A 25,412-nucleotide genomic window follows, 5' to 3' on the forward strand; every position below is an offset into this window, starting at 1 on the left:
AAGAAACGAGTCTAATACCTCCCGATGTCTCAGTTATTTTCTCTTCTCTCGCACACGTGTCTTCTCATTCACAGTCACAGTTACTGTTTTGTCCCCCGTGGTGAGGGAGGAGGAGGCTGAGAGATGAAATCCACATGCCTCCGCTCTCTTGTTTGTCAGGGTCACCATGCAAGACGGAGAAGGATGAGGCAGCAGGAACCTGGGGGGAATACTCGCACACATACAAACAAATACACTCTGTCTCTACCCATTATCTCATGTGGGACTCATCTCTACCAAACCCATCAGGGCCGGCTGTTTGACAAACAGGAGGAGAGGGAGGATCACAGTTCTGCTCAACACACGAGCACAAAGAATGATCTGTGTTCCGACACTGGTTAACAAAATGAAGATGCTTCTCTTTGATTTATTTGATTTATTTGGATTTATCTGATTTATGCCCAATATCACAATACAAAGGTATAAAGAAACACCTTTTGTGATCAATAAACATAAGTAACAACAGCAAGTTACATCTTTGTAAATGCAAAATAAGCCCTGTTGCAAAAGGAGTAAGAGAAACATGGAGGGTGTAATCTTGAAGGATTTTCTTTTCTGTAACAGTTATTTGCTGACACTTGAGAGGGAGCCATCCACTGAAAAAAATGAAAAGTTAACCTAAAACTAACTTTTCTTCTTCAAATAAACGAGCAGCACAACAAGCACAAGACAAGTACAGAAGAAGAGTTTGTATCTGTATTGTAAGTATCTGTCCATGGTTTTGATCGCCAAGTCTCAGCTATCCACTGTGAAGGTGATGGAGCAGTCGATAGTCTCAGGGCTGCAGCCTTCTGAAAATGCGAACAGGAAGTACATCACCTTCCTGACCTTAGCCAGCTCTGCGATCCTCTCGCCAAACTCGTGCGCGTCGGCCTCGTAGCACTGCACCGGCGCATCGCTCGCATCACCCGGCGCCCTCCAGAAAGTCCCAGCAGGCTCCAGCAGCTGACGTGTCATCAGGTTGGTGAGGTCAGGCGTCCAGAGCTGCGAGGTGGCCGTGATGGTGAGGTGTCCCGCCTGCGCCAGCCGCACCGTCCAATGTGAGAATCGGAGGGACTGCTTGGAGAAGTCCAGCCGGTACACGGCCTCGTTGGGCCGCAGCAGGCGCTCGCCATCCTGCCTCTTCTGGCCTCGCTGCTGCAGAGACTGAACCCGCAGGCGCATCACCTCCGTCAGCTGGGTGTCCGGACGGAAGGGCAGCTCCAACTCTGTAGACATGCTTGGACGGCACACCTCAGCAGGCCGAGAGGTCGATACCAAACGCAAAGCTGGATTAAACGAGCAGCTATGTCGACACTAAGCGCCTTCACTTTCTCTCTGTTCGGTAATTCTTACTCTCTGCTCTTGCCTGCAGGCTTGTGCAGTATGCGTGTGTGCGTGTCGGTATAGCATTGATAGAAGAGGGTGGAGGCGGAGTACGGATGAGCAGAGGTGCTAGGCAACCAGATCTAATGACATTTGCAACCACAGCACACGGTTTCCTTCAGGGAACTGTGTTTAATACTGTTTGTCTCACATTTGTTTGCCTCACATGTTTGCTTGGCTACAGATTCTTGACTCTAATGCCTGACATAAAGCACTGTATCACCAAGATCCTAGAGGCTTTCCTGAGCGGAAATGTAAATGTGAACATCAAAACTGTTTTGTAAGAGTAAGGTGGCTCCTTGCTTGTTGGTGTTGATCTCCCTCTTGATCGTGGGGGAGGAGGAGAAGGTAGTAAGGGGGGGAAACCTCTTTATTCCCCTCGGTGTGTGTATTGACAGACAGCAGGGGAAGCCCAAGGTGCCTTCAAGCTTGTGCTCGTGTTTCTGGTCAGTTGTCAGGTCACTTGCCCACCAGAGTTCAGTTGCTGCATAGCGACACTGGGTCCAGATGAAAGCTGAGATAGACACAGCCTTTGCTTTCTCCCTAAGCACAATGCAGAGTCAGAGAGAGTAAGCAACAGCAGGGTGGAGCGCAAGAGAGATTGCATCCCGAAGGACTACAAAATGACTCTGAGGTTTCTGTGGTGCAGTGCTTTGTTTTGTTTTGGTTTGTGTGTGTGTGTGTGTTTTTCTTTCTGCCCCCTCCTCCTCCTCCTTTAAAAGAAACTGTTGCTGCTTCACAGAGCCGGTTCTCTGGAGAGGCCAGATTCTCTCCATCAGCAGAGTGTCACCACCTGCGGAGAGGTTTGACAGGAACTGCTGTTCAGTTAGTGCACCTTGACATCTCCAAGGACACCCGCTGGAACGGTGTCAGTTAGTTCACATGTGGTGTCGCTCGCTGCATCATTTGCAGTTTTTAGTGCGTGCCACGGAGGTTTTCACGGGTGCCCTTTCGCAAGTCGCCTCTAGGTTGGGTGCTCTGTTATGACACTGAGTCACAGCGGGTTCATGGGATTGCAACGCTTACTAAATTTTAAAGAGCAATCACAACATGACGTAGGGCAGAGAGTACTTGTTACGCCGCTCGCTGTGGCTGTGAAGCCTGTATTTCTGGACACCCTTCAGGCAGTGATTTCATCAGTATTTAAAGTTCTCACAGTGTGTCTCACAATATGTCACAAGTAAGGCCTGTGATGAGGAGTTGTACGTACGGTGCATGTTACTTATTTTAAGCCAAAAATGTGAGGAACCGTTGCTGTTTACCCCAGCACCCCTGATGACTTCCAGCCTTTGAGTCAGCAGATTGAAAGTCTTGCTTTTTGTTTTTTTTGTAATAAAGTAAAATTTACCAATGCAAATTTTATTCTGTTTGGGCTTTACATTTTTTTAAAACCTTGTTTTGTAACTTTGCATGAATGTATTTGTCTTTTTTTTCCCTCTCTTGTCAAAAAAATAGCTACAGTTCACAAAATGGAGGCTGGGTTACAGGGTTTTACTGGACCACAACAAATGCAGGCAGCAGAAACACACACACTGCAGCCAAACAGTTATTACCTCCCACTCGTGTCCTATTACAGCTGGATTTATGAGCAAGAGGGCCAAGGTGATAAATTTGTCCCCTGATCCTAAATGCATCAGCAGACGAGAGGGTACTCGGTCTCAGTCTGGCAGCCCACTCCACCTTGACATTATTTATGCTCTGTAGACCAGCTCCTGTTTGTTTGGCTTACCTGCCCTCTGCTCCTCTTCCTCCCTCATCCTCCTCCCCTCCTGCAGGTCATCCCTGACTGGAAGGAGCAGGAGTGGGATACAGAGAAGCCAGAGTCGTATGCCGGGATTTTCCACTTCCGCTTCTGGCGCTTCGGTGAGTGGGTGGATGTGGTGATTGACGACCGGCTACCGACGGTGGACAACCAGCTGGTCTACTGCCACTCCAACGACAGCAACGAGTTCTGGAGTGCCCTGGTGGAGAAGGCCTATGCCAAGTTAGTTTCAGTGCCAACAAATATACAGGACCCAGTTTTAGACACTATCCATAACCCAGACGATGGGTGTTAATGATGATGTTAATCTGCATAACCATTAGGGCAACAACTAATTTTCATTTAATTGATCAACTAGCTGATTAATGGACTAATTGTTGCAGCCCTAATAAATGTTTCCCAACTCTGCTCCTCTTCCTGCAGGGTTTATGGCTGCTATGAGGCTTTAGATGGAGGAAACACGGCCGACGCGTTGGTGGACTTTACTGGTGGCGTTTCTGAGCCCGTGGACCTGCTGGAGGGTCAGATGGCTACAGACGAAGTGGCCCGTAACCAGCTGTTTGAAAGAGTTCTCAAAGTCCACAACAGAGACGGCCTCATCAGCTGCTCCATCAGGGTGAGCACAGAGCTGCATGGCAGATTGTGGAAAGATGAGGGTACTGAGCAGGCATGAAGGAAGCAGGCTGCATTATGGGAAGTAGATGACTTCCCCCTACTAGAGTCTAAAATTTGGGATATCTCAGTTTCTACTGCATCAATTTTGTCTATTCTTTTTTGAATGTAGCTCTCTCAGGTCTGTCAACCATTTAAGATGTAATTTAAGAACCTTATTTTTGTGACTGGGGCATTTGGACGTTTACTTTTGGCAGTTTTCACAGCATTTCAAGGCCTGTTTCCTGAAAATGTCCCAATCCACCAAAGCTGACCCTGTGAGCCCTTTAGAAATTGGAGCATTTTCTACTATGATTTAAAATCCAGGGATGAAAAACTGTCTGTCGTGACTGACTTTCTGGATACACAGCAAAGATAACACCCTTCTTTAGTGCCAGATCTCTTCCTGCAACTTTTCAAAGGCTTCCCGATGCAGTGCGGTAATTTGTGTGAAATTACACGAGGTGCACACAAATGAACAGTGTGCACCTCTGATTTCTCCATTTTGATGATATAGTGCATTCCTTTTCCTGACCAAAATATTTGGACGTAGCCGGGCTGTTATGTTCTGATGCCAGGGAAATGGCAAACAAAGACGATGACTGTGGTTTAGTCTTCAGACGGACGACTAAATTGCCTGTTGCACTAAGCGGTCCAGCTCTTTAATATCTTAAATAGGACTCATTTGCTGTGAATTACATTGGTAAGAAAATGATTATCTTCTGTCAGCTGGCTGCAGAATTCAGCGAGTAAAAATAGGACTTTTAATTATTTCTATAAATCAGCCTTTGAAGCATATAAACAACGTGTTTTTGGAATTAGTTTCTATGACGTTACATTCGTTCTTCGGATGTTATTATTATTGCATCGCTGCTCTTCTTGACCATTCCTTCTTGTTCACCCACATTGCATCACACCAGCAGTAAACAGAGGGTCTCTCAGAGGACAGGTGTAAAATTCATGCATCCCCAGAACAACAGTTTATGATTGAAGACGAGAGGCTGGAGTAATAAGAACAGTGGAGAAAGGTGGAAAATGTATTTTTGTATTTATGTTCTCTGAGCTCTCATTACACTTTCTGTTGCATAATAGGCAGAATAAAATCTCATGCATTTAAAAGAGCCGTATCATTAAAGAACTGCACAGCACCTCATTCTGAATCACAATAAGGGATTGTGAATTAGTTCTTGCTGGAGCAGGGACGTCAGGGAATAAGATTGGAATGAGACCGAAGACCAAGGGCCAAACTCTCTTTCCAGTGACAGTGAAAATTCATGAGAAGGCATACACTTATTTTCTTAACAAATGGACTGCGAATTCACAAAAAGCAGAGAACAAAGAAAACATAAGTCTGAGATTTCTTTGCCTTGAATCATAGAGCATTATTCATTAAGCTCTATTTGAAATACAAAAATAATATAAAACTTCAATACAGTTCTATAAAACAGAACTTCATACATCTCTTCTCTGAAATACACTCACACTGACAGTTCCCCCGTTGGCTTGGCTTGATCAAAAACATTCAACATGGGTAATTTCAGCGACGGCAGATCCGCAATTCAGATGCAGAGTTTGGGAAAATCACGACGTGCAGAAGCGCCCACTAAACATTAGACGTCTGATGGACGTGCAGATCGTGTCTATATTGCGTCCGTCGGTCCATGACCAGTTCTGGACATTTACACAACGTGCAAACTAGGTCAGATATTTGGACGTCTAACCACGACCCCACTTGGACGTCAATATGCAGTTCAACATTTGAACGTCGGACTAGGTCACTTTTTTTGGACGTCACGTGGACGTCTAAGACAGGTGCAGGAAATTGACATTATTAATGAATGTAATTTTTTAAATGACAAATAACATTGTTGTTATCAACATGATTAATGAATACATTATAGAATATTTGTGATTAAACATTATTTGTTAGTAATTTTTTATTTATTATTTGTTTATGTTTTTATTCATATATTTATTTGGAAATGCAACTTGTTGGAAATTAGGCTTCAGAAAATAATTTCATGGTACATAGGAGCCTTGATTTTATAACTCTTATGATTTCAACCAGTTAACGCCACTCTGATTGGCTGAGGCAGCACGTCGTCATAAGCCAACCAGTAAACGGCACCCTGATTGGCCGAGGCAACACGCCAAGCTTTTGGCGCGATTCTTCAAATTTCATCAACCGTCTCTCCTCTGATTTCATCTCTGTGGAAGCAAGTGGCCGTTCGGCTCTGTTCAGCCGTAAATCAAGAATCGCCGTTTTCCACTAAGTTGAAAGTAAGTTGGTCATGTTTGTTCATTTTATGTTCATTTATGTATTTATAGTGTTAGCTGCTCTAGCTTTGTTGTTTTAAACTACCTAAAACTGCTGTGGCTACAATTGGCATTGCATGTCATCGTATCAGCTAATGTTAGCTAAACATTGGCCATAGTTTAAATGGAATTGGAATTACTTTTGAAAACGACCTGTGCCTAAAAATATTCACGTTAGCTGAAGGATTAACGTGAACAAGCATTGTTAAGTCGCTAAGTCACTGCTCACTAACCAGAGGTAGGCTGGTAGCTAGCCTAAGCTAAATTCGCTAAGCTAGCGAAAAGAACAAGCTGCGAACTTTATATCTAGCGGCTCCCTCACGGCGGGGATTGGCTTTTACTTGCTAGCGAGCCACGAAGATATAGGCAGGTGGTGATGTAGATGTGTTTATCCAGTATTGGTAGTGGATGCACAGGCAACATATTTTTGCTTACAAATATGGGGACTTGGTGTACCTGTGCTGTCTTTAAAGGTTAAAAGTAGTATTTAAAGTTCATAAGTTAAAAGTGTTAAAAAGTATAAAAATGTAAATATGTGTATTTTCCTTTGGTTCATGGAATTTGTATCAGAGTGAGTGTTCTGTACTTTTCTTAGTTTTTGGAAACGGCGACAGAGTGAGCGCTCTTTCTGTTAATGTTCCAATTCGCATCTTGGCCGCTCCGCTCCGTTTCTTCAGTCAATAAGTTCGGTCAGTAACACAGAGATGGGCTCGTAAAGTTGAATGTGGTTGCACACGTTTCAGCCAGGGAACATACAGTCTGTAAGTATTGTGTGCGTGTAGTTTTCAAAGTGGTATGTTTATTGTGTTGTGTTTTTAGCATTGTTTAGTGGAGTTTGTTTGCTAGCCGCATTAGATTTTGCGTAATGTCCTGTTGTTTAATGTATTTGTGTATTTATGTAGTCACCGTATTTTTGCGTAAGGGTACGCGCGGTGAGAGCAGTACAGTATGACTGCAGATTGCCTGTACATATTTCTAATAATTTTTCTTTTTCTGCTCGTGCAGTTGGATTTATGAAATTTGATGACACAAAGGACAGAGGATGAAGCAAAGGACGGCAAAGAAGTGGAGGTGGAGGATACACAGCAGTCACTCAGGACTGATTATCCATTGTGGAGAATGTTGTCACAACCTCAAAACACATTGTTTAGCACTTTAATTTTTATTGTTTTAAATTTCTGTTGTTGTATGTGTATGTTTATTTGTTGTGATACAAACCCAAACAAGGTGGGTGGTGTAATTTGTTTTATTTTTATATTTATTTATTTGTATTTTTCTATTACTGGTAGTTATGGGCTGTCACTTTCATTTAGTTTTGGCAGACAATCAAAAGTAAAGCATGTTGGCTTCAACTGATGAACACTGAAGCCATGTCCACATGCAAGCCATGAAATTCATGTTCATTGTTTTTACTGGTAGTTGGCAGGAAATTCAACGTTTGGACATGTCTTTGCGCAGTGGGCGAAGAGGGGATAGAGGAGGTCGTCACAACTCAAGCAAGAAACCGAATAAACCTCACTTTGTCAGAGAGCATTGTCACGCAGCAGCCGAAATCATTGCATAAAACCGATGCATTAAAAGTGATCCTGCTTTAACATCCCATTTACACCTGGTATTAACATGTGGTCTGTGCAGTTAATCTGAATCGAGGGTCTAAGCTTGCAGTTTTGGACTTGTGAAGACCAGGTACTGTGTTATCAAAACCAACAGAACCCATGGCCAAAACTACTAAAATAAGACCCAAGATGTAATAAAAACAAAACCGTCCATTAATATTTCATGCAACAATTGTGTCATCATTCACAAACTCCCTGTGTACGGTTTTCCAGCCAACAACAGCCTTTGTATTTTCTGCCTCCTGAGCTACCAGAGAAATCTCTGTTTTCGGTTTCCAGACACAAAAGCTGCTGCAATCTGCAACACAGTCCCTGTGTGCTGTTTCCCAAATGTCTGCCTGTTAATCATTTCCCCAGACAAATGTACCGACCTCCCTCTTTTACATAATTTGTTCCCTGTTTTGCTGTTTTCCAGGCAACCACGATAGAGGACATGGAGGCACGGCTGGACTGTGGGCTGGTCAAAGGCCACGCATACGCTGTAACAGACGTGCGGAAAGTGCGGCTAGGTCACGGACTGCTGGCCTTCTTCAAATCGGAGAAGCTGCACATGATCCGCATGAGGAACCCCTGGGGGGAGAAGGAGTGGAGTGGCCCCTGGAGCGACAGGTAATCACAGCGCTGCCACCTACAGGCTGCAGCTCATCAGGTATATATGATCAATATATAATGCCCAAAGTGTAGACGAGACAAGTGGCACAATGGGAAATGTCATGTAGACAGTGAAGAATTTAAATGCAGTGAAGCTAATGGGCCACAGGGCGAACGAGAATAACTGAATTTGGCCCTGTGGGAGTGTCGTTTGTTTGTGGAGAGCAATATCAAACGGTGCAGTGCAGCTCAGATGTCATTTTCCCTGGGACCCTCCCTAAACAGGCGGGACCAAAATTGAGCTGACTAACTCTTCAGTTCAGATGTCTGGGTGAATCAAAGCGACTGGTTTGCACAAGGGGCCGTTCAGGCGTTTATCAGGTGGAAAAAGCTGTTTCAGTCCAGGTTTATTCTCTGCCACCACACACTTGGTTGGGGAGCAGGTAAAACTGAGATAAAGCTGCTCCCTGGACGTCTCCCTGTCTTTGAATTGTTAGCTACCAGGCTCTGTGAAACAAACAGGGCGGTGGTAAAACTGGATCATAATGGAGCCTGAATTATTGATAAGGCTGAAAGAGGAAAAAGATGGTATTGAAGCAACGGGAGTCATCTCTCTTCTTTCTCAATCATTCACTCGCTCTCAGTAAATTATTTATTCATGGTTTGAATAAATTTACTGTAAATGTGGCCTGACAGGCTGTTGAGATGTTGATGTTTGTCAGTGAATCATAAACATAAAGACATAAACACAGAGCTAATGCGTCCAGTAAATGCCTGTGTTTCCCCTGGGCAGTGAATACAGAATGGACCTTGATATTAAGGTATGATTCACAGGAACAAATACACAGACTCTTTAATATAACAGGACCCGTGAGAGATGGACACATGCATGATTTATATGTCTGAACTTTTACAATTGAAAGATTATTAAATAGTTCACAGCTAAATGTTCTGCTGTTAATATTCTGCCAATAAAATTATGACTACTAAATTGTGAGATTAAAATATATTTCACGGGTTTGTCATTTCACATGAAGGAAGAGTAACAATGAGCAACAACGACTCTTTACATTTTCAGGTCCCAACATTTTCATGAGCCCAGCAGAGAATCGTCAATAATTCCATGATTATGTTGCACTCATGGGATTGGCTCTATAAAAAAAATACAAAAAAACTTTATCAATAATTTATCAGACAGCAGCACAGAAGAAGAAATTAGTTTTCTTCTTTCTAATGGCATCAAAAGCAATTTAAAAATGGATCAGGTTAGAAAACAGTGAAGCTTCTCACAGAAATATGATCAAATATAAATTTATATCAGGGGAAATTAAAAATAAAGGCATGTCTGTAATTTAAGCGTATTTCAAATAAAAGCCTGGTTTTCTCTGCAGTTGATGTAAATAAAGTGTTTGCATCTTGTCTTTGTTCACTGCAGTTCAGAGGAGTGGAACAAGGTGAGCAAGAGCGAGAGAGAGAAGCTGGGCGTCACCGTGCAGGACGATGGCGAGTTCTGGTGAGAACCATAAATTGTTGTTCCCTGCCCTGAAACTGATTATTAAAGGTGTTGCTGTCATGGTAAAAACACTTGAAAGTTTGATTATTAGCAGCCGGTTAGCTTAGCTTAGCTTATGGCTTTGTCCAAAGGTAATAAAACTTACCAGTTCTCACACATTATATCTTGTCAGTTTAATCCGTACAAAAACCTGAGCTGAAAAACAACAGATTCTGGTTTTACGTGGAGTCAGTGTCCCTGGTGAAAGAACAGGCTGAGTGGTATCGATCTTCTCATCTAATGGCAGAAAAACATCAAACTGTTCCCTCGAAGAGGCTTTTCCACACTAAATGTCTTAAAGTTATGAGGGAAACTCTGAACGTTTGTAGATTTTTTTGGATTTGTGGCTCTAAAATGGTCAAGTGATGATACTGGAAGTATTAATAAAAGTCACAAATCAGTCACAATTAAATCTCATTCCATGTTAACAGCTGAAATTAATCTCACTTTAACATGTAACCCTTTCCTTTGTTTCTGGTTTCATTTCCTCTATTTTTATACCTGTTAAAGCTCTTCTTTCAAGCTTTTCCCTCCACTTTCTCCGGTCTCCTCTCTCCTCTTCTTTTCCTGCCCTCCTGCAGGATGACGTTCGACGACTTCTGCCAGTACTTCACTGACCTGATCCTGTGTCGCCTCATCAACACCTCCTACCTGAGCATCCACAAAACCTGGGAGGAGGAGGTGATGAGGGGCTCCTGGATCCACCGCCAGGACCCCCTACGCAACCGATCCGGAGGCTGCATCAATCACAAGGCCACCTTCCTGCAGAACCCTCAGGTTAGTTGTGGCGGTGATGTGTGCATGTGTGTTACAGAGAGGTGTGTGACTAGTGTTGGAGTGTGATATAATTTTCCCCTTTTACTCTGTGCAGTATGTCTTTGATGTGAAGAAGGTGGAGGACGAGGTGTTGATCTGCTTACAGCAGAAAGAAAAGAGGGCCACACCCAAAGAGGGCAAAGGGGAAAACCTCGCCATAGGTTTCGATATTCACCGGGTAGAAACACACACAAATGCACAGCAATACATCACAACAAAAATACAAAATACAGAGAAACCTCCACAACCCTTGTCGTGATGACGTGAATCCTGCGGATCTTCTCTACAACGTTCTTTCATCTTGCAGGTGGAGCTAAATCGGAAGTACCGTATGCACTCAGCCCAGCAGAAAGTAGCGGGCTCCATCTACATCAACTCACGCTGCGTCTTCCTCAGGAAGGAGCTGAAGGAGGGCCGCTACGTCATCATTCCCACAACCTTTGACCCCGGGCAGCAGGGCGACTTCCTGCTCCGTGTCTTCACTGATGTGCCTTCAGACTGCAAGTAAATCTGTGACCTCTGTCCTGTTAAGGCCTTTCTTCATCAAGCATGTGTCAGTATCCCTTTGTAGACAAGGAGTTTTGTTGTTAAGTTCGTGTAAATTGTTGTGTTGTGCATAATAATTTGGTTCTCTTCTATACTGTTCAAAAACACAATAGATAAAATCACTAATGATGTCTGAGGATAAAGGAATGAAACACTGTACATGGGGGGTACACGTGAACTCTGTCTTTCCCAGAGAGCTGACTCTGGACGAGCCTCCTCAGACATGTTGGACGGGGATGTGTGGCTACCCTCAGCTGGTCACTCAGGTCCATGTACTGAACGCTGAGGGTCTGCAGGGACAGGACTCTAATGGAGGTGGGACCACTACGCACAGTGACCCGGTTTGGGTCATGTGTATTGTATCTGCATGTGTTGTCGACCATGTTGCTGTGTTGTAAAGCGCTGCAAACTCCTGTAAACACCCACAGAGCTTCGCTGTCTCAATCCAGATAAGAAAAGACTCCTGAGCAAAGCACGAGGTACCACAGCACCATCTGCTGAAAGTGAACGCATCGTTATTTAGTTTAGTCGTTTAGTTCTGACCTGCACTGTGCAGCATTCAGTATTTACCTCCGTAGAGTTCCTACAGTGTGCTCAAACCCGCAGCATTTACAACTCACCTGCCTTTAAAAGCCCCTGTGTGTAGTGGCTTTAGTATTGACACGCCTTTGCTGAGTGAACAGCAGTGGTGGAAGAAGCACAAAGATATTTTATGGAAGTAAAAGAGCAAACACAACAATGCAAAAATACTCTATTGCAAACAACTGAACTTCATTCAGCGTCTTCCTTAAATAAAAGTACTTATCAGTTTCAGTAACATCAGCAAAATGAACAGATTGATGATGAATAGATTTCATCAGTTTACCGTTGTACCTCTGAAATGAGTGGAACAAAAGTAGTGTTAATTAAGTAACGCAAAACTAAAATACAACAAACAAGTATATCGAAAATGTACTTAAATAAATGTACTTTTTCCACTACTGGTGAGCAGGTTCATCACACAGTTAATTAACTGTAGTAGAGGTGAAGCGTTTGAGACTGAAAAAAAAAATCCTGCACTCTGTCAATCACCTGTTCTCACTTTATTTACAACATTTCAGTCCTCAGACCTTCATCAGATAAAATTATTGTAAACAAACAAACACTGGTACCATTTACACGTACTGTATAATCATATTCTAGGAAGATCACGTCAGAGCACTAGCAGCTCCTCCGTGGCATCCATACAAATTAAGGCCAATGAGCTCTTCTAATTATAAAAGAAAGCCCATTACTGAGCTCTTCCAATTGTAAACAAGAATGTCCTTTATCGAGACAGTGTTGACGTTAATAAAGAACTGATGACCACTGTACAGGATTTTTTCAAAGTAATAGTAAGAAAAAGATTTTTTTTCCCCTGCAGCTGTCGATCCCTACGTGATCATCACCTGTGAAGGAGAGAGGGTTCGTTCACCAGTTCATAAGGACACACGGTGCCCAAACTTTGACATCAAAGGCCTGTTTTACCGCAAGAAACCTAAGGAGGGCATCCACATCGAGGTGAGCTGTCACTCTGCAGACATCGCTCTGTAGGACTGTACACTAACAACTGGCTGAACTTCAGGTACGACCTGCAGACTAAATGTAGCTGCTCAGATCCTAAAAGAAACTAAAAAAAAATATATAGCCATGGAAAATCCAGCTTCACAGCTCCTTCGAAGGTGAAAACTCTCATCACCAAAAAATCCTCTCAACTGAAAGTCAATTTACCTACATTTCAGATGGACATAATATATTTTTAATAACTTGTGGTGGTGTCTCACCATGAAGGTAGTTATTGTTTTATTTGCCCAGGTTTTTATGAAATGTCTCTGAGAAAATTGCAATTTAAAAAATTCAACAGGATCATCTTTCTCCAGAAATAAGCCTCTGCAGCTGCAAAGGCTGCAACTAAACTAAGAACCTAAACCTCCTTTTGTATGTTCCTGTTTGCGTTTCCATCACATCTCAAGGTTAAATTTGACCGGTCACATTTAAAAACAATGGTGGCGTTTCAAAGCAGTTTTTACACATGAGGCATTAACAATAACAGAGTCATCCAGCTGGTTTTGTGTGACTCTGATGTTTGAGGTGAATGCAACGAATAAATAAAAAGGACCTCATTCGCACACAAACCCTCTCTCTTCTAAAGGAATCAGGAGTCTGAACCTTTGTTTTTAACACTAATAAATATCAAGAAATGCCCAACTTTCATCCTAATATCTAACTTCCCTTCATCATGTCTGTGTGGTTGTGTGTGACTGTCTCACATGAGAGTGGGGCTGCTAAGGAAATTTGCTGAACATCCATAACCAATCAGTTACAGGCCCAATATCCAGCAATATGTGTAAGCGCGTGCACTTGTTAGGGAATTATTGTTGGTAATATAATGTTGAATTTACTCAATCAGACCTGTGAAATTGCATCACGTGCATCGTCGTGAAAGGAGGCAGACGTGTTCGTTCTCTGGAGTTAGACTGGGCTTTGAACTCAGGGTGTCAGAGTCTGATACCAGTTCTTTGTTTGTTATCAAAATATAAAATATGGAAACCTGTCTGTGTCGGACTGATTATGATATGTGTCAGCTAATGTGAGGCTGTAACTGCAGATCACTTCTCAGATATAAATGGGGACATTTAACATGATTTCTGAGCTTATGAAAATGTAATTTACACTTAATGAAATTGCAGCGGATCAGCGACGTATAGCGACAGATACACCATCACGTTCTTGTGTTGTACGTGAAACACACACATAGTCTCTGCTGTAGGACTCCTGGTGTTGTGAACAGATGCAGACCTTAGCAACAGATGTGAGCTGCTGTGATAAATGATGATTGTTGTCCTGGGTCTTCACACACTGAAAAGGCTTCCCTCAGTGTAATTACATCCCTCTATATCTCTCCTTCCTCCTGGTGGTGTCGTTTCTTATCTATAAAAATATTTTCTGTCCAAGTTTCAAATCGACTTCGAGACAAAAAGTGCAGAAAATATCTCAAGCTGCTGTTAGAAAAAAACCCCACATGGAGACACATTTTTAGAAACATTAGCTAACCGTGAATGTCAGTGTCGCCACTTCCAGTTTCACAGCAGAGGCCTTCTATAAGTCAGTTTGTCAGATTTTATTTATGCAGCCCAGTGTCACAATTTGCACATTTGCCTCAAGGGGCTTAACAATCTGTGCAGCATTTGTTGTGTGAAATGCCTGGTGAAGGTCGCGTAGGTGAAATGTAGCTGTTCAATAAATTTACCGTAAATGTTAATGGTATGCGTGAGTTTTCGTGTTGTCCGTCTGTCCCATTCTCGAGAACACGTGGTCTCAGAAACGCCTCGAGGGAACTTCTGTACATTTGGCACAAGTGTTCACTTGGACTCGGGGGTGAACTGATTAGAATTTGGTGACAAAAGTCAAAGGTCACTCTGACAAAACACATTTTTGGCCAGTTTATCTGGTAATTTTGATAAAAATACACTTAATAATAATTTATATAACACTTAAAAAAGTGTTATATCAGCTAATTCTCTTTAGAGACTGCCATGTAAGAAAGGTTTATTCTGTTTACTTGTTGCTTGACTCCAAAACTTCTTCTACTCCTCACTGTTTTTCCTCTTGGTGTCTCTTCCTTCTATCAAGTCTTAATTTCTGTCCCTTGCATATTTTCTGCTGTGGTTTCTCTTTTGTGACTGCTTATTGCCTTTCGCCTTTTCTGTCCTCTCTTTTCCCGCTTTCCCTTTTGCTTTCGGATCTCTGCCTTCCTCCCACGAGCGGCCCACAGATCTACAACAAGAACATGATCGTGGACACCTTCCTGGGTCAGGTGATCCTGTTCAGCGACCCCAACGAGCGGCAGGAGCAGCACACGCTTCACCTCCGCGACAAGGGCAACCGCCAGGACAACGACCTTCCGGGCACGCTCACTGTGCGCCTCATCACCTCCACCACGCTAACCAACATCTGACGCGATCGTTTATACGATTATAAAAATCAGCACTCAAGGTGGCGTTCAGTCGTGCCCGCCGCTCATGTTCACTGGTCATCCTCCAACCATCACGGGAGCTCACTGTGTCTATTTTCTGCCGCTTGCGCTCTTTTCGTGTCTCATATAGCTTTTCCTTTTTTTTTTCTTTTGCTTCAGCCTTTAAATTCAACTTTGTTACACGTGTTTCTGAAGGCCTACACCTATGGATGGGAGGTGTTTCATTTGGAATTCGTATTGAATAACTTTGAACGCATTCCTTCCAAAATTGTCCATCATTCAATGTTTGCTCGAGACATTTGTTCTTGAAGTAGTCTTCAGTACAGGTTTTGTAGCCACAGTCTCCATCAACAGCTGAGCTACAGTTAAAGCTGATGTTTAAGAAAAGGCCGACATTAGAAGTTTTATCAAACCAGTTCATTGGTCTGATCCTGATCTGCCTAATACACAAACTTCTCCTTTTCTTTCATTTTGTTATAGTTGACAACCTGCACACATGCACACATGCACATACAATACATATGCAGACATTTCTGCACTCGCCATGCATGTGCCAATGTTTCCAAGGGCTATGCATTGCCTTAAGGCTGAGTCTGTCTCTCCACCTTGAGGAGATGGGGGGGGTTATGATAAATACTCTTTACGTTTTCCATCAGCTTTCTTCAGTGTTAGCACAGCCTCCATTTGTTTTCCTTAAAACCTGCATCACCCAGCACTTTTTTTTTGTCTTTTTAGTTTTAGTCTCTGTCTCCTATATATTAATCGATACTCTTTTATATCTGTGGATGATCCTCTTCGCCCCCCTCGGCCCACCCAGACACCTCAAGTCTTCACCAGTTTGCCGGTGCTTTGGAGAGCATGCAGCACTGTCTGTCACTTTTTACTGTGGACTTTACAAACGAAAGCCAACAGCAGCTATTCTCTCCCTCTACTGAGAGCTTTTCTGTGTTGTTCTGTGAGCGTGCTCATGTGTGAAATCTTGCCTCCCGTCTTCCATCACTAGTATCATTCGAAACTCCCTGACGTGCTTTCTGCCGGTTGCTATGGACGATCTCCAAACTGCATGGCTTAAAAAAAAACAAAACAAACTGAACTCTTGCCTGTGCTGCATATCTCTTCAGTCGTAGCTTAGCAGCCGGTGTTACTGATAGTGCTACCCTTCCTCCTTTCATCCCCTCTCCCCCCCTCCCACCATGTTTTCACCTACCGAGTCCAGCGGAGTGCAAAGATTCACCCTGACATAAATCAAGTGCTTTATGGGACCAAAGATGAGCCAGGCCCTTTTGCTCTCTTAGTCCCTTTCGAACCGGCCTGGTCTGGCCTGGCCCAAGCCTAGCCACAAACCACCACCCCCTGTGCCACATCATCTCTTAATGGCAACACCACTGCCTGACGCTTCCTCTGACTGGAGTCTGTTGGTCTGGGCCAAAGACTCATGCCACGTGACCCTGAGAGACAGCAGCTGTGCTTCTGCTGTTGGCACAGAACAGGGGTGAGTGTGTATGTGTGTATGTGTGTGTGTGTGTGTGTGTTTGTTTGTTTGTTTGAGAAAGAGTGTGTGTGTGTCCTGCTAGTTTCAGTGTTGTCCTAAATGGGAGAATCTGGGAGTGCTTGGGTGAATGTATATCTGTTAATCCACGTTATACTGGGAAGAAAACAATTTCTGAGGAAAGGAGTGAACCACAACTTTATTTAGTTTCAGTGTGGTAAAAAGATGGATGGAGAGCAGAGGAGTCGTCCTGCCAAACAACCTGTGCCATTGTCTTGGTCCTGGCTTTGCCTCCACAGCACGAAAACGAAAGGGATCATGTGATGAACTGTCCGGTACTTTCAGAGGGATTTCAAATGGCTTTTGCGTATTGAACCAATACTGGTAAAATATATTCTATCTCTGACGAACAATGGCATTTCTCGCATAGATCACGTTTCTGTCCGATTTTACCTTTTAGCATCGAGTGGGCTTTTTGTGACAGAGGCCCAGACTGAAAACTTTTTGTTTTGTTTTTTTTTTTCAAAAGTGCACTATCATCGCAGAGACTTTTCATTCCAGGTTTTATTGACTTTTGGGTATATCTTATTCTTTCTTTTTTCCTGTGTTTCATAACAAGAATAAGTTACTGTCATCATCGAGACATTTCCTTTGAATGTAAGACAGTTAGTGGACTAATCTCTCAGACAAACTATAAAATCTGTTTTCCTGATTTTATTTTTATTTTTTCAGCGCCTTTGTCCGTTACTTGAACTGTCACACGTGGCGTTTAATTGATCACACACCTTTGTGTACAGCATCTTTATAAATGTGTCTTGCATGGGTTATTTTCCAATATGTTCATGGCCTTGTATTGAACTGTTCAATTGTTAATATATATATATATTTATCCTTTCTATCACAGAAGTCTTGGAAATGCTAGTTTTGAGCAGTCAGCATGTCTACACTAATGCACCTCATGTCAGTCTGACCATATCAACTGGTTTGAAACAGTTATGTCTTGTAACACAGTGATGCATTCATTATGCCTCTAGCATCGGTGAACATTAGCAGCAGTTGTTGACAACTATTTAGGTGCTATTTATCTTCTCTGTGGTCTGTTATGTTGTTTTTAGTCTGTCAGAGGGACAGAAAAATGAGAGCTGGGTAACATAAGACTGTATTTGAAGAGTCACGTTAGCTTGCAGGCGGCCAGTGTGAGAAACTGCAGTGCCATGCAGTGCGAGGTTAGACATGGGAACATGTGCCTGGACAGCTGCTGGTTTTTATTGACTGACCGGGTGGGAAAAGAAAAAAACCTTAAACCGCTGAAGTGTCCTTGTGCAAGGCATTCACGTTTCCCACAGACTGAATTGTATTCTCATTGGTGATGATTTACCTTGTCATCTAGCACCTCCATCAGGTCAAAATTTTGATTTGTCCAGTGCATTGAAATTGAAACAAATGAAATGCATTACTGAATAATAGTTTCACATCTGTCATCATTAAGTATAGTCATTTACGTACATTCACAAGTGAATTTCTTTCATCTGCAAAGATAGTACGGGGTAGAAAAGAGATGCTTTGCTGCTGACTCCAGTGGACGTCAAGGTTAAGACTGACCAGGATTGAATTGGTCCTCATTAATGTGCCATGTTATTGTTATTTGATAATGAAAGTTTTCCTTTAGTCATCACAGATTTTATATTCCACTAACATGTTTTACATTGAAGATTTTTTCATCGGGTTTTCAGCAGCGACCAGCTGTGTCACTGTGTCGCTCTCTGTTTTTTATCATTTGTGTGGATATAAATGTAACAGCGAACACGCAGCCTGACAGCTCTGACATATGGGAGTGTTTGGGCTTCAGAATCACTGTCGCTCACAGTCCTACAATGATAATAAGAGTAAGGAGCCAAAATAACAGTGTGTCAAGCTTAGTGTGAAATCCTATCACGGTGTTTCCCTTCAGCCTTCTACTCATGTGCTGCAGCAGTGCCAAAACGACAAATGGTCTCTTGTAAAGGTTGTGTGGGTGGTGATGAAGTTACACTGTACACTGTAAAGACATTTGCCGTCTACCTGTTGGACAAATGTGAGACAGGTCAAATTATGCTCTGAGTTTTTTGGACCTTTTTTTTTTTTGTTTTCCACCAGACGTCCTCTTTTGCTTTCTGTCTTTATCTTGAAGTGATTTTCACTGTGTTCCTGTGGTTACTCATCGCAATTGTTGCAGATTGTGATGCTTTGCCAAAAGTGTTACGGCTTTCACTGTTAGCCACCACACACACACACACACTTCAGCTACGAGACTAACCAGGCTTGGTTGGAGTTTTCGGACCTTCGCTGGTTTTTTTGACAGTTGCTATGAAGCTTATTGGTTTTCTGTATATATGTTTTTTTCCACACGGCCACGCCAAAGCTGGTTTTAGGAACACAAAAACCTTTTAGATGAAGCTGAACTGCTCACATCGGTTGGTGACCTTTTGTGCGAATCCAAAAAAATGCCAGTGCATGTAGCAAAACCGCTTCAAATCTGCTCGCACCATTACAAATCACAGAATATATTTTTGTTTCTCAGAGTGTTGTAAAAACATAATCCGCTGTTGCTACTTTGATAAACATACTGTGTGAAGTACAAGGCTTATGTTGCACACTTGCATGCATTTAAACAGTATCCGGTTTTATAATATTTTGTATTCAGTAACCTGCAGTTTACAGTATGTATATAAAAGTAGCAGCAATTTGACTTGTCAGTTATTATTATGGTATCCATGTTTTGATGGATGTTATACAGTATATTCTAGATATTTATCTTAAGAGGAGGATGTTCTTGCTCGCTACCTCTAGTGATTAGCAAGAATACTCAGAGGAATCAAGTGAATTGTGGACCTCATTCCTAGTCCCGTGATACCTTGCCTGAATTACGAGCATGACTTTGGGTTATTCCTCTCTCTGAGCTATGCTGTGATTTCTGGGAGAGAAATGATGGAAATGCAGCCTGTCACACCTTAAAGTAAATGTTTGTGTGGTCAATATGAAGCTACAGCTAGCAGACGGTTAGCTTAGCTTAGCCAAAGACTGGAAATGAGTAGAAACCAAGGGGGGAGTTGCAGGCTTCAGCAGTGAGGATCACTTCCGCGTTCAAAAAGCTGCAGTTCCTCGGCTGCCGCTGGGGGCTGGCTCCAGAAGTGAGCAATTCTCCATTGACCTCCATGTTAAAATAGCCAACTTTACAGCCTGGTACATTTTTTGTTTTGGGTTTCTATTGATAGTTTCCACCTCCGTGAACACGGGGGGGGGGGGGTGTACCACAACCGTTTTAGTGTTATTTAGGCTTAATAAATTTGCGTGGTTACGTTGAGTGACAGCCCATAGACAGGCACAGGCAGTTAGCTCTGCCTGTGCCTGCTAAAGCATCGGCTGGGCTAGGCGGCTACATCCAGAGGCCTCCGGCTACCTCCAGCGTTTGACAGGGGCTGCAGTGTCCGTGTTTGTTTGCCACTGTTGGGATAGGTTTTTGTGACAGTATGGCTTGTTGTAGTGTAGACTGTACTAACCGACTGTCGAAGGAGTCTGTGTTGAAGTTTTTTCGGTAAGTAAATTTCTCACTATTTTACCTGGATGTTTGCACTAATTAGCATGTACCGGCATATTTTGCCGCTGGCTTAATTGCCGATTTATGGTCGCTGCTGATACAGATAGAGGACCGGAGCGGATAATGTCAGGAACGCTGCTGAGGTGTGTTCCGTGCTCTCACGAGTCCGTTTATTGCGGGAGGCTACAATTTTATTTCGTCTTATTTTACTGTTTAAAAAGCCCGGCATTGCATGGACAGAGCAGCTCCGTCAGTAAGCGGCTGCTGTTTGTGTGTTGCTGTAAGTGGATAGTGGGTGGAGGCAGCGGTGAAAACCGGTAAATATTAAATATTAAACATTTTAATATATTATTATTATCATTATTTTGATCGTTATCATTGACAATAATAATAATAAAATGTTTTTAACTTTTTAATATATTTTATCAATATGAAACAATAATGATTCTTTCACAGTTAAATAACAGGCTAGAAATAAATGTCCCCCCACAACTCCACCAAACCCTGCAGCTCCATCTAAAACCTCTCTATCTGAAACAGTCATGTTTAAAACATTATGATCTCTGTTGTATGCTCTGTGTCGCGGTCGTATGGGGTCGAGCTAGTCGGGTCGGACTCGGGGACTCGTGTGGTGGATGTAGCTGCCGCTTAGCTTGTTAGCCTAGCTGATTAGCCTTAGGCTAGCTCGGTTGCTCCGAGCTAAGTGGCCGGCTGACCCCGACTGACCCGTAGAGTAACCGCCTCTTCGCCAAATATGGAAAGTACACTCCCACTAAAATCCAAGATGGCGCAGCTCAAATGCCCATGGTTTGGTCACAAAACCGACTCCCCGAAACCAGTGGGTGACGTCACGGGTGCTACGTCCATGTCTTATACAGTTTATGGTAGGAACGGCCAGTCTGTCTCCATCTAAAGGCGACAAAATAGCTGCGGGTTTTGAAAAGCACTGATTTCAGTTTCCTCAAAAAAGGCCTTTTAAAGATACAAAAGGGCCACCAAAGAGGCCACTTTTTGGGTCGTTCTCACATCATCCTGTTTTAAACGGAGACAGGTTGTGTTACGGCATCATTTATTTCACCGAAGTCTTTCTCGCAGACACTAGTTCAGTGAAATCATTAACCACAGGTGGTGCCCATAATTCACACAAGGCATGATGGGACTAGGAACAAGGTGGATAGACAAAACTGAAAATATGTGGGATTCTGAGTGCTGAAAGAGTGGATTTTTGGTGATTATTTAAGAGTTGTTTTTTGTTTTTTTTCCCTTTATCATTTTCTAGACAGATCGATGACATGGTCACAGTTGAGCTTTGCTTGCCTGCTGATCTTATAGCCTTGTCGACTAGCATACAGCTGCATGTGTTTTAAATTATCAAACGTTGTGATGGAGTCCCATACAGAGTAGACCAGGTATTACGTTTATCTCAATGACAGCATCACGTAGACTGTACTGAATCTGACTCTGACGTTTTTATCGGAGGTCGAGTCTTGTCCACTCAAGGAATGAGCTTGTGATTCTTCTTGTATTTTTCTGCTGATGTTTATTAACTGGAGACTGGAATACCTACTGCATGGTGACACTTCTAGAAGATGCTATGGTCTTTATAACAAGTATCTTTTATCAGTATTTTATAACCTTGTTAATTTTATATATCCACTTTACCCTGCGTTCCAAACTGGTATGTTTACTGATAGCTAGGTATTCAGAGAGCTGTGCTGTATGTTCCGTACTGTGTGCTTGTCTGTGTGTTATTTTCAGTGTGAGCTTTCCTTTTTCTTTTTTCAATGCGTGTTCGTTGAATTTGGTTCTCGGTTACACTGTGGTTATTTTATAGCTACAATCTGAAATTATTATTTTTTCTTTTGTATTTAATGTCAACTTGTGGCATGACTTTCAAATAAAACGGGAAAAAACCTGCTCTGGGTTTGTCATCATTGTATGGAAATGAGCATGAAGAAAAAGTAGATGATAGGAACGAAAATAAAAAATAGAATACATGTTTACATGTTGTAAACATGTTGTAGTTTTTCAAAGCTGTGAGCACCGCTGACACAATTCCTTTCCCCTCCAGTGGTACATGCAGAAACCAAAGTGCAAGACATCACAAGAGGTAAGTGGGAAAATGTATTTTCTTTTTAATTTCAGTGAACTGACCCTTTAAAATTACTTAGCATGTGGTAACTTGGAAATCATGACCTGGGTCACCTCCCTCCTCACCTCCCAGCTGGTCTCTGTATGTGCCACCAACAGGCTCCTCCTCCCAGCTAATCAGGATCAGCAGCCATGAATGAGACACAGCGAGAGAGTCGGGAGAGCCCCGTCACTGACCCAGACATCAAACTGTAACGGGGCTGCAAACAGTCAACCACGGACCAGAGGCTGGGAACTCAAGAGAGCCGAGAGTGAAGACCGTGGGAAAGATTAAAAAAAAAAAAAAAAGAAGGGGGACTGAAAGACAGAAGACAGGACCAGAGAGAAATACTTCATCCTCCATCTTCTTCTGTAACATCTTGATCAACCATCCTGTCAACCCTGGGCCACCTCACACCTTCCCAGAAAACACAAGGACCGAAAAAGACGAGTGAGGAGGAAGAATGTGTTGAGAGGTAAATGGGGCAGGTGAACGTGGGTCGAGGCCGAGGGCTTAGCCTGCTGCCAGGCCACTGTGCTGCTGCTCTGCTGTAGCTTTAGGCCAAAGCCTCTTACTGCTCACTTTGTCCTGTGCCAGCACTTAAAGGAGCCATTATGTACCCTCCTTTAAGTAAATACAGTAGGCTGTAGAGTGTGTGTGTGTGTGTATGTGTGTTTCTTTGGTGCATAAAGTTTCAGCGGTTTCCTCACTTCCAATTTAGATTCCTATAGAGATTATCTCTTGTCAGATAAGACAACAGTTTAAGTGTTTCTGTGATCAGAATTAATTCAGTGCAGATGCAGATATAAATGACTTTCAGAAAAGAAAGGGTGTAACAATTCTTAATTTTTAAAGGAGAAGGAAGTGAAAATGTTGGATATCAATAATCATATGAGGCATAAAGGCAGAAATTGGGATAGGGAGACAGTAAACAACAGGGTCAATATGACAGCATTAAAACTAGAACAAGATAAAATCAAAGCAGGTTGACCAAAACAGAATCTTAACTCATGTTGGTTTGAAAGTAAAAGATTATTTTTATTGAAGATGAATCTGCTGATTCTTTTATGATTAATTGTGCAGACTGTGAAATGTCAGAAAGACAGTATGAAGCCCATGGCAGTGTCTTCACAGGGCCAAAACCTAAAGATATTCAGTTTACAGTGAACTATAACAATGAAAAACAAAAAATCTTTTCATTTCAGAAGCTGAAAACAGAATGTTTGGATGTTGTTGCAAAATTAACCGACTAATTATATCAAACTCTTTTTACAGTTTTTTACAGAGCCTTCAACCTCAGCTTTGTGACCATATGTTTTGTTTTCCTTAAAAACATTACTAAATGGATCTTAAATAATGCTTTTCTGATTAAACTGGCTAAACTGCAGTTTCCAGAACTTTTTTTTCGTAATCAAAATACTGCAGACACAGTATAGCAGCTGTGAATAAGCGAATGAACTACTACCATTAAGATGAGTTCTTAAAGTGTCTTAAAGTGGTTTCACATAAGCAGTGCTGACCATATAATGAAGCTGAAAGTATTGTGACACACTTCTTAGTTTGGTTCGGGCCTCACTGTGCTGGAGCTGAGCTCAGAAAAATGACAAGAATTAGCTTTAAACAAAGAACTGGTTCAGTACAAGTGCAGTTCTGCTTCAGTGTTTCAGTCAGTGATAATTCAACTTAATTCTGGTTCACTTCAGTCAATAAAATGTCCATTTTCTTTCTGCCGACACAAGAGTTTCATATATTTGAACTTTTTTTCTTTTTCCCAACTCATCATATGTTAACTGTTGTTATTTTCCACACATTAGACCTCAGTCAGGTCGCTGGAGCATTGTTAAAGAAACAGTTTGAACAGCTTTATTTTGGAAAATGCACTTAGTGACTTCCTCATCAGGAGTTGGATGAGGAGGAGGATGACAGCTTAGCATAAAGACTGGAAACAGGAGAAAGCCAGTCTGAACAAAAAGAATCTGCTGAAAACAACAAATTAATACTTTGGTGTTTATACATATTAAACGAGCCAAATTTACCTCTCAATTTTTTTTGAGAGGTAAGTGGTGCCTATAATATCATATAAATGCTGTAGAACTACTGTAAGCACATGACTTGGGTAAGTCTACTTTCCACCACTAAATTCTGCATTAACAGTTTTAATATTATAAATGAATAAACTTCTGTGTTATTTTGTTTGCAGGAACTAATCCACAGAACTCATGAAGACATGGACACACGGTCCTTAAACTCTCTTGGTCAACGATGAATGCGTCACATCCGTCTGCGCCTCTGAATCCCCGCCATGTGAGTCAGAACTGATACACATACAGTTCACACACTTGTTAGAGCAGCATTGTAGGCCACACACGCAGATTAGCAGCCGCGGCATTAATTAGCAAGATTGCTTTTGGCTGTTACATGAAAATCTCTGACTAGTCTGTGGTCTAATAAATCATCTCCTCAAAGTTTTAATCTGAATATTCTGACTTGTTTTAGCATGAAGGATATTAATCTGTTTATTTGATATTGGTGAAACTGCTGATGTCTCTTGAAGAAAAGTCTTTGTTGTCATGTACTGGTCACAGAGGAATAATCTGTGATGCTGCTTTTTAACCATGCTAAACTAAAAACTGGCTGAGCACACAGTGTAATAATAATTAACTTTCTTTAGGGTCTTGGGAAATTACAGTATTTCGAACAATTAACAATGAAATCATCCGGTATGATCTGATAATATCACTAAGAAACAGTACGACTAAAGTGAGACTTTCCTACGTTATGTCAAGGTTTCTCAACCTTTTCTAGCCTTTTCAAGAGCATGTTGGAAGCTCCAGAGTTGACCAGACTTGTAGATTTGTGTTTGTAGTTAATGAAACAGGATGTGTGGGTGGACGACGGGCCACGCGGGGAAGTTTAGCACAGATCTATAGATCTTTGTTTGGGATAGTTGCCAGATTGGCACCCTGT

The 25,412-nt window shown here is 42.3% G+C and overlaps 2 protein-coding genes across 2 annotated transcripts in view; one reads left to right on the forward strand and one right to left on the reverse strand.

Annotated features, from left to right (window-relative positions):
• capn5b (calpain 5b) overlaps positions 1-15,230 on the forward strand; it is a 32,565-nt gene extending 17,335 nt beyond the window's left edge. The window contains exons 4-13 of the mRNA XM_041051617.1: positions 3,180-3,388; positions 3,590-3,782; positions 8,165-8,358; positions 9,776-9,853; positions 10,474-10,669; positions 10,764-10,886; positions 11,016-11,212; positions 11,448-11,569; positions 12,657-12,793; positions 15,048-15,230. Of these exons, the coding sequence (XP_040907551.1) occupies positions 3,180-3,388; positions 3,590-3,782; positions 8,165-8,358; positions 9,776-9,853; positions 10,474-10,669; positions 10,764-10,886; positions 11,016-11,212; positions 11,448-11,569; positions 12,657-12,793; positions 15,048-15,230 (1,632 nt within the window). The remainder of the gene's footprint in view (positions 1-3,179; positions 3,389-3,589; positions 3,783-8,164; positions 8,359-9,775; positions 9,854-10,473; positions 10,670-10,763; positions 10,887-11,015; positions 11,213-11,447; positions 11,570-12,656; positions 12,794-15,047) is intronic.
• ompb (olfactory marker protein b) lies at positions 775-1,257 on the reverse strand. The gene has a single exon (XM_041051618.1). The coding sequence runs from the start codon at positions 1,255-1,257 to the stop codon at positions 775-777; it is 483 nt and encodes a 160-aa protein (XP_040907552.1).
• Positions 15,231-25,412: the final 10,182 nt, after the last annotated feature.

The sequence above is a fragment of the Toxotes jaculatrix genome, chromosome 12 (assembly GCF_017976425.1).
Source record: "Toxotes jaculatrix isolate fToxJac2 chromosome 12, fToxJac2.pri, whole genome shotgun sequence".
Lineage (NCBI taxonomy): Eukaryota > Metazoa > Chordata > Actinopteri > Toxotidae > Toxotes > Toxotes jaculatrix.